Source organism: Pan troglodytes, chromosome 15 (assembly GCF_028858775.2).
Source record: "Pan troglodytes isolate AG18354 chromosome 15, NHGRI_mPanTro3-v2.0_pri, whole genome shotgun sequence".
Classification (NCBI taxonomy): Eukaryota; Metazoa; Chordata; class Mammalia; order Primates; family Hominidae; genus Pan; species Pan troglodytes.
The window spans coordinates 86,726,520-86,741,350 of NC_072413.2; the positions used below are offsets into that span (position 1 = coordinate 86,726,520).

Sequence of the window (14,831 nt, forward strand, 5' to 3'; positions counted from 1 at the left end):
AATTTGTTAATTTTTTAAAACATTCTGAATTAAGTCTCTGGGAGACTAATATATGATCACTATGGTTTCTTTTAAGAAGCAGAAGGAGGCAAAAGCCTGGGAATACTCATACATGAACAGTTCATAATACATCACAAAGTAAAGGTACAGAGTTGATCAGAGCATACAACAGAAGAATCATTTCTAGCTGAGTGATTCTGGGGAGACATATCAAAGGAAGTGGAGTAGATAGCTATGATGTCTCCATTTTGTTCTGAGGAATGAATGAGATTTAGCTCAGCAGAAGATAGGAAATGGAGGTAAAGGACCTGTTTCAGCAGAGACAACAGTATGTGAAAGAGCTGATGGCAAGAGAAAGTATTCAAGTTCAGCTTGTGACGGCCACTGTAGTTGAATGGACACAAACAAGGGGACTCTGGTGTGAACTCAGTCTGCTGAGGGAGAATCATGAAGTGGGGGCCTCATATGTCTTATTAAGATTTTTGGCCTTAATTTGTGAGGTTAAGCTAGGATAAGATGTACCAGTCAAATCACTGATTTGGTTCCAACGTAAAAAACAAATAAGGCTGGGTATGGTGGCTCACGCCTGTAATCCCAGCAGTTTGGGAGGCTGAGGCGGGCAGATCACAAGATCAGAGAGAGACCATCCTGGCTAACACGGTGAAACCCCATCTCTACTAAAAATACAAAAAATTAGCCAGGTGTGGTGGCATCCGCCTGTAATCCCAGCTACTCAGGAGGCTGAGGCAGGAAAATCACTTGAACTTGGGAGGCAGAGGTTGCAGTGAGCTGAGATCCTGCCACTGCACTCCAGCCTGGGTGACAGGGCGAGACTCCGTCTCAAAACAACAACAACAACAACAACAAAACAAATTAAAGGAGCATAGTAATAGGATCAAAACCAATTAAAAGGTTACTGCAGATGATGGTTTCTCAGACTTCAGAAAAAAGTGAGCTTCTTTAAAATACAATGTAGTATTATACTCCATACTATTATAGGACGTAATACGTACTATAGGTTAAAGATATAATTCTAATCTTATTCACAAACCTTAATTAAAATGTTCCTAGAAAATTAATTAGGAAAGCAAAATCAATAGGATGTGGTGCTGATGGATTACAGATGGTGGGTTCAGGAGAAAGAGGTATCAAGGAAAACACCTAGGTTTTTGCTTAGGAACATGGATAATGGTGCCATTAACTAGGATAAGGCCCATAGACAGATGATCAGTTTGGGAGGGATATAATGAGTTCAGTTTTGGAAATGCTGAGTTGCAGGTGCCTTTGAGACATCCAAGTGATGTTAAATAAGTAACTGGATATGCATAGCTCGAGTTTTGAGATAACAGCTGGAGCTGTGCATCCAGGGTCATTAGGCTATGTGTGGTAACTGACAGCAGAGGCAGAATGAGACTATCTAGGGAGAAAACATAGAGTAAAAAGAAGAGAAAGTCTAGGCCTGAGTTTTGAGGAACTCTAATATTTACTTGCTGGGCAAAAGATAATTAGCCTATGAAGAAAATGGGGCTAGAGAGGTAAGCTGAAAACAGAAAGAGAAGAAACACCTAAAAGCCAAGGGAGAAAGCATTTTGAGAAGCAGCAAGTGGTTAAGAGAATCAAATACTGCTGGAAATTCAAGCTAAATGAGAAGTGAAAAATGTCTCCTAGTTTTAGGGACATAGGGTACAATTAGTCAGTGTTTTTCAACATAAAGCTGAAAGCAGAAGGCATATAGGAATGAGGATAGAGGTTGATAATTAGAAGAAAAGAGAGAATAAAGTTAGACAGTTTTATGAGAAATACTCCTGTGAAAGGGAGGAAAGTAGAAATGTGATGTAAGAGAGAGAGACTTTGGTTTGAGGCATGAAACTTAAGATGGGACACATTGAGCATATTCTAATAGGGCTCTTTGGTGGGGGTGCAACCAACCATTTCATGTGAAAAAATAATGGATGTACACAAAGAGTTACTTTTTTAAAGCCAGGAGACAACTTTTGGAACTTACTACTCCCAAGACGCAGAGCAGAAAAAATATAAATAATTTGAAGAAAAATTTTAAATGAATGTGTGATTTCTTCAGCAAAAACTGTCACGATCCCTTTTAAAGTTGATAAAATGTGGTAGTAACACTGTCAGAGAGAGACAAGTGGCTAGCCATTGGTAGAATCTAAAATGACAATTTGACTAGGCATGGTGGCTCGTGCCTGTAATCCCAGCACTTTCAGAGGCCAAGGCAGGAGGACTGCTTGAGCTCAGGAGTTTGAGATCAACTGGGCAAAATGACAAGACCACATCTCTACAAAAAATTAAAACATTAGCTAGGCATGGTGGCTACTTCCAAGTAGTCACAGCTACTTGGAAGACTGAGATGGGAGGATCGCTTGAGCCCAGGAGTTGGAGGCTGCAGTGAGCTGTGATTGTGCTACTGTACTCCAGCCTGGGCAACAGAATGAGACCTTGTCTCAATCAATAAATAAAATGACAATTTTATGTATTTACAACTATTAATAGTCTATCCCATACCCTGTGGGAAACCTTACTCCATCTTCAGCATAATTCATTAGCCTTGCTTATCAAGCTCTTCCACTATTATGAAGTCTCTCTCACTATTCATGAGAAGGAATGAGTGCCTCTGAGGAGTTTGCTGTTGATAACACAGTGTAGCTTACTGTAAGTCAAAGTTCCATATGTGTATATATAATTTTCTACTTTAAAATATTTGCAAGTTTTCATATGACTCTATGATATGAGCTTTTTTTTTTTAAACAGAAAATGGTGGGAAGTGAGGACAGCAAAATGGTAGAAAAGGAATTTCCAATGCTAGTCCGCTTGCAGAAATACCAATTTGAATCATCCATGCATAAAAATACCTTCACAAAGGAGATAGACACATGAAAATCCTTCCAAAAAATTAATTAATCTAGGATCTGGTTTTTTGAAAAAATTAATAAAATAAATAGACTGCTAGCTAGACTAATGAAGGAGAAAAGAGGGAAGAATCAAATAGACATAACAACAAATGATAAAGGGGATATCACCATTGACCCCACAGAAATACAAACAACCATCAGAGAATACCATAAACACTTCTATGCATATAAACCAGGAAATCTAAAAGAAATGGATAAATTCCTAGACACATACACCCTCCAAAGACTTAACCAGGAAGAAGCTGAATCCCAAAATAGACCAATAACAAGTTCTAAAATTGAGGCAGTAATAAATAGCCTACCAACCAAAAAAGGCTCATGACCAGATGAATTTATAGCTGAATTCTACCAGAAATACAAAGAGGAGCAGATACCCTTTCTTCTGAAATAGCCCAACAATTGATAAGGAGGGACTCCTCCCTAACTCATTTTATGAGGCCAGCAACATCTTGATACCAAAACCTGGCAGAGAACCAACAAAAAACTTCAGGCCAGTATCCCTGATGAATATCAATGCAAAAATCCTCAGTAAAATACTGGCAAACTGAATCCAGCAGCACATCAAAAAGCTTATCCACCACAATCAAGGAGGCTTCATCCCCGAGATGCAAGGCTGGTTCAACCAATGCAAATCAATAAACGTAATTCATCACATAAGATCTAAAAACAAAGACCATATGATTATCTTAATAGGTGCAGAAAACGCCTTTGATAAAATTCAGCATCCTTTCATGTTGAAACCTCTCAATAAACTAGATATTGAAGGAACATCCCCCAAAATAATAAGCTGTTTATGACAAACCCACAGCCAATATCATACTGAATGTGCAAAAGCTGGAAACATTGCCCTTGAAAACTGGCACAAGACAAGGATGTCCTCTCTTCACCACTCCTATTTAACACAGTATTGAAGTTCTGGCCAGGGAAATGAGACAAGAAAAAGAAATAAAGCATATTCAAATAGGAAGAGAGGAATTCAGATTGTCTTTATTTGCAGATGACATGATCCTATATCTAGAAAACTCCATCGTCTCAGCCCAAAAGCTTCTTAAGCTGATAAGCAACTCCAGCAAAGTCTCGGGATATAAAATCAATGTGTAAAAGTCACAAGAATTCCTATACACCAACAACAGGCAAGCAGAGAGCTAAATTATGAATGAACTCCCATTCACAATTGCTACAAATAAAATACCTAGGAATACAGCTAATAAGAGAAGTGAAAGACCTCTTTAAGGAGAACTACAAACCACTGCACAAGGAAATAAAAGAGAACACAAATGAAAATATTCCATGCTCCTGGACAGGAAGAATGAGTATCATGAAAATTGCCATCCTGCCCAAAGTAATTTATAGATTCAATGCTATTCCCATTAAACTACCACTGATATTCTTCAAAGAATTAGAAAAAAACTACTTAAGAAATCATATGGAACCAAAATAGAGCCCGTACAGCCAAGTCAATCCTAAGCAAAAAGAACAAGGCAGGACGCATCACGCTACTGAACCTCAAACTATATTACAAGGCTACAGTAACCAAAACAGCATGATTCTGGTATAAAAACAGATGGGTAGACCAATGGAACAGAATAGAGAATTCAGAAATAAGACCACACATCTACAACCATCTGATCTTCAACAAACCTGACAAAAACAAGCAAGGGGGAAAGGATCTCCTATTCAATAAATGGTGCTGGGAAAACTGGCTAGCCATATGCAGAAAACTGAAACTGGACCCCTTCCTTACACCTTATACAAAAATTAACTCAAGAGGGATTAAAGACTTAAATGTAAAACACAAAGTTATAAAAAACCCTAGAAGAAAATCTAGGCAATGCCATTCAGGTCATGGGCATGGGCAAAGATTTCATGAAGAAATCGCTAAAAGCAGCTGCAACAAAAGCAAAAATTGACAAATGGGATCTAATTAAACTAAAGAGCTTCGGCACAATAAAAGAAACTATCATCAGGGCAAAGAGGCAACCTACAGAGTGGGAAAAAATATTTGCAATCTATCCATCTGACAAAGGTCTGATATCCAGAGTCAACAAGGAACTTAAACAAATTTACAAGAAAAAAACAACCCTATTAAAAAGTGGGCAAAGGACATGAGCGGACACTTTTTGAAAGACAACATTTATGTGGCCAACAAACATATGAAAAAAGCTCAACATCACTGATCATTAGAAAAATGCAAATCAAAACCACATTGAGGTACCATCTCACGTCAGTCAGAATGACAATTATTAAAAAGTCAATAAACAACAGATGCTGGTGAGGTTGAAGAGAAATAGGAATGCTTTTACACTGTTGGTGGGAATGTGAATTAATTCAACCATTGTGGAAGATGGTGTGGCGATTCCTCAAAGATCTAGAACCAGAAATACCATTTGTCCCAGCAATCCCATTACTGGGTATATACACAAAGAAATATAAATCATTCTATTACAAAGATGCATGCATGTGTATGTTCACTGCAGCACTATTCACAATAACAAAGACATGGAATCCACCCAAATGCCCATCAATGATAGACTGGATAAAGAAAATGTGGTACATGTATACCTTGGAATACTATGCAGCCATAAAAGGGAAGGAGATCATGTCCTTTGCAGGGACATGGATGGAGCAAGAAGCCATTATCCTCAGCAAACTAATGCAGGAACAGAAAAGCAAACACCACATATTCTCGTTTATAAGTGGGAGCTGAACAATGAGAACTGTGGACACAGGGAGAGGAAAAACACACACTGAGGCCTTTTGGGGGTGGGGTGAGGGGAGGGGGAGCATTAGGAAAAATAGCTAATGCATACTGAGCTCAAACCATTTATGCCTAGTGCTCCATTACTGGAACGCTAAGCTTGTGGGAATTATTTATATCTTACTGCTCAAGGTCATTGCCAAGGTCTGATTTTTCATAAAAAAAAATTTGCAACCCCTGGCATAAATGGGTTAATACCTAGGTGATGGGTTGATAGGTGCAGCAAACCACCGTGGCACTTGTTTACCTACATAACAAACCTGCACATCCTGCACATGTACTTTGTAACTTAAAATAAAAATTAAAATAAAAAAATGTTCATAAGAGCTAAGAAAACATGGTGAGAGATTACAGAATCTGTATGTAACACAGCAATAAGGAAAGACATATTTGAAGAAGGAGGGAAGGACAGTTTTACATTACTCATGTCACCCCTTCCCTCAAGCCAACCTAAGTGTCCATCAATGTACACATGAATAAAAAAGAGATACACTATTCATTCTTAAAAAGGAAGAAAATTAGCTGGGCACAGGGGCTCATGCCTGTAATCCCAGCACTTTCAGCAGCTGAGGCAGGAGGATTGCTTGAGGCCAGGAGTTTGAGACAAGCCTGGGCAACACAGTGAGGCCCAGGCTCTACAAAAATTTTAAAAAATAGTTTTAGAAAAGGAAGAAAATCCTGTCATTTGCTACAACACGGATGAACCTGGTGCACATTATGCTTAGTGAAATAAACCAGGCAGAGAAAGACAGATACTGCATGATCTTGCTTATATGTGGAATCTAAAAAAGTCAAACATAGCAGAGAGTAGATTGGTGGTTAACAGGGATTAGGAGTACAGGTGGGAAATGGGGAGATGTTGGTTAAAGAGTACAAAGTTTCAGTTAGAACGAGTTAGTAAGTTCTGAAGATATACTGTATGGCACAGTGATTAGAGTTAATAATAATGTAGAATATACTTGAAAATTGCTAAGACACATCTTAAATGTTCTCACCTCCTAAAGTGGTTAAGTATGTGAGGTGATGGATATGTTAACTAGCTTGATGTAATCATTTCACAAAGTATATGTATAACCAAAATCTCATGTTGTACATCGTAAATATATACAGTTTTTATTTGTCAATCATGCCTTAATGAAGCTGGGGGGACACAAAAATAAATTTTTAAAAAGGCAGACTGGTTACAAAATAATTTTTAAATTGTTAACAGTTTTTATTATGAAGAAAAGATAAGTTTTAAGAAGATATTGTGGCTTTACCCTGGCATACCACCTTATATACTAATTTAAGAATCATGATGTGAGATTCTAATTCATTCTATTTTCTTCCAACTCTCACTTAACCCCCACTCCTGGTGCAGGTACTTTAATATGTTATGAGCCGGGCACAGTAGCTCACGCCTGTAATCCCAGCACTCTGGGAGGCCGAGGCGGGCAGATCACAGGGTCAGGAGATCAAGACCATCCTGGACAACATGGTGAAACCCCATCTCTACTAAAAATACAAAAAAAAAAAAAAATAGCTTGGCGTGGTGGCACGCACCTATAGTCCCAGCTACTCAGGAGGCTGAGGCAGGAGAATCGCTTGAACCTGGGAGGTGGAGGCTGCAGTGAGCCGAGATTGCGCCACTGTACTCCAGCCTTGTGACAGAGCAAGACTCCATCTCAAAAAAAAAAAAAAAAAAAGTTATGTTCAGTAATGAATCCTGCTTTACCATATGGAGAATACAAAGCAAATCAAGAAGAAATAGTAACCAGATAAATTCAGATGGATTAAGAAGACCATTTTGTGAGTTAGAATTTTGTGGTTCACTTTTAAAGGCATTTAATAATCAGAATAACCCTTTCAATACTATTAGCAATGTTGGATTCAGGTGCTAAAATACAGTCTTATTAGGAATAAAACCTTTTTCATCCAGTCTACTGCATTCAGTAACTGAAAGGGCAAGTAAATGTATAACTAAAAAAAAATCACTACTTTTGAATGCGTATCAGATATGATAGGAATTCTTAGGTGTTTTACATGCATCTTAAATTCTTGTAAAACCTCTATAAGTGAGCACTCCAATTCCAGTACTTCCAATACTTTCAGTTCTTACAGAAAAGAAAAAATGAAGCTGATCATGAATATTAATTATTATTCATAAGTAATGACCAGGTGTTTCTATTTATTATTTCTAACCTGCAAAACTGAAGAGCAGCCTCCAAAGAAATTAAACAACCAATGAGAAAAAGAACAGATGTTTAATCTTAGATGATGATAGTTACAGAGATTCCAGAATCAATAGATAAAATCAGTGCCCAAATTGTAACAGTATGGATAGCCCAACAGGGAGGTTTCGTAGTCTTTCATCTCTCTTCAAGAAGCTGTTTCAGCATGACAAAATAAAGTAATATGACATACTTATAGAGCTCTGTGGAAAAAGCTTTAATTTATATTCAAATGTTATATTCATTTTTTTAAAATATGAGGTACCTAGAGTAGTCAAATTATGTCTTTCATAGAGACCCAGAAAGTAGAATGATGGTTATCATGGGCTTAGGAGATGGAAGAATGGGATTATTTTTTACAGGGTACAGAGTTTCCATTTGGGAAGATGAAAAAGTTCTGAAGCTAGAGGGTGGTGATGGTTGCACAACAATGTGAATGTACTTAATGGCACTGAATTTTACATTTAAAAATGGTTGAAATGTGAAGTTTATATATTATATATTTTACCACAATAAAAAATGTTAACTTAAAAACCGGTCTCGGAAAGGGGAGTCAGCACATGTAGAGGCTCAGAAGTACAAGAAAACATAATGTATCTGTTCATAATGGGGAGATGTTAGTTAAAGAGTACGAAGTTTCAGTTAGAATGAGTGAATAAGTTCTGAACATATACTGTATGGCATGGTGATACAGGAAAGGAGTTTCCTATAGATGAAAGAAACTGGGGTACTGAGAAATAGGCTGGAAAGATGGGCACTACATACCACGTGAAGGATTATGAGCTGCATCCTAAGGACAGTACAAAGCCTTTATCATACTTTAGAAATAAGAAGAAAGCACACAATGTGTTTTAAAAGGAATCACCATCACTGTGGAGTGAAGAAAGGTCTTGAGGGAAACAAAACAGGAGGTAAGAAGATCAGCTAAGAGGCTATTCCGCCAATCCAGTTAGTAGATGACAGAAGCCTACACAAGAGTACAATGGTGAGAATAGAAGGAAGGAGATTAATATGAGAGCTATCTCAGAAGTAGACTCTCCAGAACTCTTTAATTAACTACATAGGGGAGGCAAAAGAGAGAACTGTGTTAATAGTTTCTGAATTGAGCAACTGAGCGAAGGATCTTACCGTTCACTGAGGTAGAGAAGAAAGACTTCGTAAGTACTTATCCTGTGGATCTACAGCAAATTTCTTACTGGCTGCATAGAATTCAATTGAATTTATCTATCTATAATTCAACACAAAATGTTAACTGCTTTACCAAATTCTTTAAATTTTTCTAATTACTCAAACAAAAGAAGAGATGGAAGCATTTTTTAAAGCATAAGGCTGTAAATAACAACAACAACAACAACAACAACAACCCCATTTTAACAGCCTCAGCTTGTTAAACGGAGAGGGATCATTACTGAAAATCTATACTAACAGGAAAAGGTAGTTGGGACCCAAACTTTATAGCTCAAAATTTTAGCCATTAATCTATTAAGCATTCTTAACCCCCCAAACCAAGGCTTCTGAATTTATTTTTTGGACAAAGCTATTTTTATAAATATATTTTTATACTTGATGAAATTAACAGCTGAAATAAATATATTAATAAGAAGGGGAAGAGAAAAGGATAAGTAGGTAAAAACAACAAGTATTATATATTCTGTATCGCTGAAGAGAAAATTACTTATATTCTGTATCACTGAAGATAAAATTATTATGTGTTTCTACCCTAATACCATACCTTACTCTAAGTACAGTGAATGAGCCATCCTTCATTCCAAGGGCAAGATGGATTCCATCTGCATTGACAGCTGCACAACGAATTGGTTCTTCCATGTTACACCTTGCTATTAATGCATGATCTACTAGGCTCCATATCCTGTAAAATTTAATTTAAAAAATAAAAAAGGTTAGCTAATGCATACTTTAATAAAAATATTTTGGTTAAAATAATCTCATCTTAATTAAGATAAATCTAGATATCTTAACTATCTGTTGTGTGGCAAGAAATTCTTATCTATGAAAATGGGAATTGTTCATGCTTAAATGACAGAAGTTGATAGAATCTTTTGCTTTTAATTTTTTTGGCGACATCACGTCACTCTGTCACTCAGGTTGGAGTGCAGTGGCGTGATCATAGCTTACTATAACCTTGACCCTGTGGGCTCAAGCAATCCTCTAGCCTCAGCCTCATGAGAAGCTGGGACTACAGGAATGTGCCACCCAACCTGGCTATGTTTTGTTGTTGTTGTTGTTTTGGTATCCTTTTAGCACAGTTATAGTGTCACTGCATAATAAACACAATGTTTTGCCATCTAATTGAATAACAGTAAAGTCCATGCTCCACTTTGCCTTAAAAATGTAACATTCAAAGTCCAATTTTATCTTTTTCCTCTTATGTCAACATGATGAGTATGCACTGGTGATAAATAATAATGTCACCATATGGTAATGCACATAGCGGTCAAAATTCTGTCAAGTTGTAACTGTGTCACTGAAATTTGTAATGAGCTGAGGAGCAGTGCAAAGGGATGTGAGTATACCATCTCTTTCCCAACATCTCAACTCTGCATCTGTAGTGTGATACACTGCATTTTTTTTTTTTTTTTGAGACGGAGTTTCGTTCCTGTTGTCCAGGCCGGAGTGCAATGGTGTGATCTCAGCTCACTGCAACCTCCGCCTCCCGGGTTCAAGCGATTCTCCTGCCTCAGCCTCCCAAGTAGTTGGGATTACAGGCATGCACCACCACGCCTGTATTTTGTATTTTTAGTAGAGATGGGGTTTCTCCATGTTGGTCAGGCTGGTCTCAAACTCCTAACCTCTGGTGATCCACCCACCTTGGCCTCCCAAAGTGCTGGGATTACAGGTGTGAGCCACCGCACCCAGCCAATACAATGCATTTTTAAACAATGCAGTACATTGATTCTTTCACTTTTAGATAGGTTATTTCTACCCTGACCAAAGGGAGAGAGTGTGTGTGTACACATATATGTATACATCCTTATGTACATACAGTCTAGTGTTTAAAACTATCCAAATTCAGAATCTATTCCAGACCACAATGCTAGAAATCAACAACAAAAAAGATAACTAGAAGATACCCATTGTTTGAAAATTAAGAATTATACTTCCATATAATCTAAAAGACAAAGACAAAGATGAACTCTTAATGATTTGTTACTATTTTGAAGTAAGTTATAAAACTGCTTAAAATCAAAACTTGTGAAATATAGCTGAAACAGTACTTAGGAGGAACTTTTGGGAGCTTTAAATGCATATACAGTTGGCCCTCTGTATCCATGGGTTCTGCAGCTACAGATTCAACCAACCATGGAAGGAAAATGTAGTTAGGCCTATGATGGTTGCATCTGTACTGAACATGTACAGACTTTTTTTTTGTCATTATTCCCTAAACAATATAGTATAACAACTATTTACACGGCACTTACACTGTATTAGGTATTATAAGTAATCTAGAGATTTAAAGTACAGTTGACCCTTGAATAATGCACCGGTTAGAAGCACCAATTCCCATGCCATCAAAAAGCCACGTCTAATGTTTAACTCTCCAAAAACTTAACTACTAGTAGCCTACTGTTGACTGGAAGTCTTATCAATAACACAAACAGTTGTTTAACATACACTTTGTGCATTATATGTACTAATACTGTATACCTACAATAAAGTAAGCTAGAGAAAACATAATTAAGAAAATCATAAGGAAGAGAAAATATAATTGTTATTCATTAAGTAGAAGTGGATCATCATAAAAGTCTACATCCTCATCATCTTCACATTGTGTAGGCTGAGGAGGAGGAAGAGGAGAGGCTTGTCTTACGATCTCAGGGGTGGCAGAGATGGAAGAAAATCCACCTGTAAGTGGACCCATGCAGTTCAAACTTGTGTTGTTCAAGGAGTAACTGTATTTTGGAGGATGTTCAAATTATATATCATTTTATATAATGAACTTGAACATCCACAGATTATGGTATCTGCAGGGGGTCTTGGAAGTAATCTCCCCCAAAAATAGCAAGGAATAACTACATTATAAATAAACAAAGGCTACAATTTAATAAATAGGCATCTACCCCCAAGACATTAGAAAAAGATCAGCAAAACTAAGATTTTCTAAATGCTTTTATAGTATTTTTAAAATTGTTACTAGTTTATAGGAAAAATGATTTTTGTATATTGTTTTCATATCCAGAAAATTTGCTAAATTCTCTTTTCAATTCCAGTAATTCATCTTTGGATTTTTCTATATATATAAACACATCATATATATATATAACCAACTGAGAATGGCAGTTATTTTTTTCCTTTCCAATCTGTGTGTGTGTACGTGTATATATATATACACATACATATATATGCTATACACATATACATTTGGCCTTACTATATTGACCAAGACTTCTAGTCTATAGCTGAACAGAATGGTGAAAATAGCATAACTGTCTTTTTTCTGATTTCAAAGGAAAATCTTCAATACTTCAACATTAAATATGATATTTGCTGGTGACATTCTATGCTCTTACCACAAGGGACAGCAAACCATGTCCTGTGGGCCAAACCAGGCCTGCTGCCTATTTTTGTACAGTCTGAAAGCTAGGAATAATTTTTACATTTTTAAATGGTTGAAAAAAAGTTTTAATAAAATTTTGAAACACAAGAAAATTATTTGAAATTCTACTTTCTGTATCTGTAAATAAAGTTTTATGGAAGTATAGGCATATACTTATTTGGTTTTTGTTTTTTTTTGTTTGTTTGTTTTGTTTTTTTGAGACAGTCTCTCACTTTGTCACCCAGGCTGGAGTGCTGGCACAATCTTAGTTCACTGCAACCTCCGCCTCCCAGGTTCAAGCGATTCTCGTGCCTCACCCTCCTGAGTAGCTGGGATTACAAGCATGTGCCACCATGCCCGGCTTATTTTTGTATTTTTAGTAGAGACAGGGTTTTGCCATGTTGGCCAGGCTGGTCTTGAACTCTTGGCCTCATGTGATCCACCTGCCTCAGTCTCCCAAAGTACTGGGATTACAGGCATAAGCCACCACACTCGGTCTTGTTTCTTCTTTGTTTTTTTTTTTTTTTTTTTTTAATGTATTGTCTATGGCTTACATACTGTCTTTGTATCACACTACAGAGGCAGAGTTGAGATACTGGGAAAGAGATGATACACTCTCATCACTTTGGACTGCTCCTTAGGACATTACAATTTTCAGTGACACAGTTACAACTTGACAGAATTTTGAGGGCTATCTGTATTACCATATAGTGACATTTTGTTATTATTTTTGTTTACCAATGTATATATTCATACTGGACTTAGAATGTTACATTTTTAAGGCACAATGGAGCACGGACTATACTGTTATTGAATTAGATGGCAAAGCATTAGGTTTATTATGCAATGACACTGTAGCTGTGCTAAAAGGATACAAATATACATTACCAGACTAAGCACTCATCACAATTTTTCCAACTCACAGGAAAGCTCAGAAAAATTAGAAAATTTAAAACAGAATATCTCATCACAGAAGTTATTCACAAATTTAAAAATACAATGAGGTTGCAAGAGAAGTAAGTTTCTGAGTGGTTGATTTGTTAGCCAAGCAAGGAAAGCTACTTATTGGTAATGAATTACTTAAATCATTTTGAATTGCAGCAGCTTAATATGTCCAGAGAAAACAGACTTGTTTAAGACTGTTAGCCTTTCTGTGAGAACAGTTGCTCCAAAAGTTGAGAATATTGGGAACATTACCAATAATTAATTTAAAAACACGACAAATAATTTTGAGTGGTTTTCCTTGATTCTTCGTGGGTTAACAGATGTTACAGATACTACTCAATTGTTTATTTGGGGAGTCAATGCAAAGTGTGAAGTGACAAGAATTTGCTTTTATGAATAGTCTGCATGAAACAACTAGAGACAAGAATATATTCAAAATCATTGAGAAAACACTAATTCAATGCAACCTAAATTGGAATCTGCTAAGATGAATTATAACTAACTGATGGTGGGAAAAAAGTATGTATAGAAAAAATGGCTTAAAGAAACTTACACAGATTATGAAAACATAAGGGGTTTAAAGCCTGTGCTTATTCATTGTATTATTCTTTAGCACGTACTTAGTGAAGAAAAAAATAAGACTCTCTCGTTTTTTTTAACCAATAGCATTAATGGTGAACTTCATTTGCTCCTGTGGATTTAACTAACCACTTTCAGTTCTGTGAATTTATTTTTTGTAGTTATAACAGCTGCTTTAATGTCTTTTTTATATTATTATTATGCTTTGAAGTTCTAGGGTACATGTGTACAATGTGCAGGTTTGTCACATATGTATACATGCGCCATGTTGGTGTGCTGCACTCATTAACTCGTCATTTACATTAGGTATATCTCCTAATGTTATCCCTCCCCCCTCTCCCCACTCCATGACAGGCCCCGGTGTGTGATGTCCCCCTTCCTGTGTCCAAGTGTTCTCATTTTTCAATTCCCACCTATGAGTGAGAACATGCGGTGTTTGGTTTTTTGTCCTTGTGATAGTTTGCTGAGAATGATGGTTTCCAGTCTCATCCATGTCCCTACAAAGGACATGAACTCATCCTTTTTTATGGCTGCATAGTATTCCATGGTGTATATGTGCCACATTTGCTTAATCCAGTCTATCACTGATGGACATTTGGGTTGGTTCCAAGTCTTTACTATTGTGAATAGTGCCACAATAAACATACGTGTGCATGTGTCTTTATAGCAGCATAATTTATAACCCTTTGGGTATATATCCAGTAATGGGATGGCTGGGTAGAATGGTATTTCTAGTTCTAGATCCTTGAGGAATTGCTACACTGTCTTCCACAATGGTTGAACCAGTTTACAGTTCCACCAACAGTGTAAAAGCGTTCCTATTTCTCCACATCCTCTCCAGCACCTGTTGTTTC

At 36.9% G+C, this 14,831-nt stretch overlaps 1 protein-coding gene across 13 annotated transcripts in view; it reads right to left on the minus strand.

Moving 5' to 3' along the window:
* Positions 1–14,831, minus strand: part of EML5 (EMAP like 5) — a 182,342-nt gene that overhangs the window by 107,171 nt on the left and 60,340 nt on the right. For all 13 annotated transcript variants that reach the window (XM_016926543.4, XM_054666214.2, XM_016926544.4 and 10 more), the window contains one exon: positions 9,631–9,768. In XM_016926543.4, the coding sequence (XP_016782032.1) occupies positions 9,631–9,768 (138 nt within the window). The remainder of the gene's footprint in view (positions 1–9,630; positions 9,769–14,831) is intronic.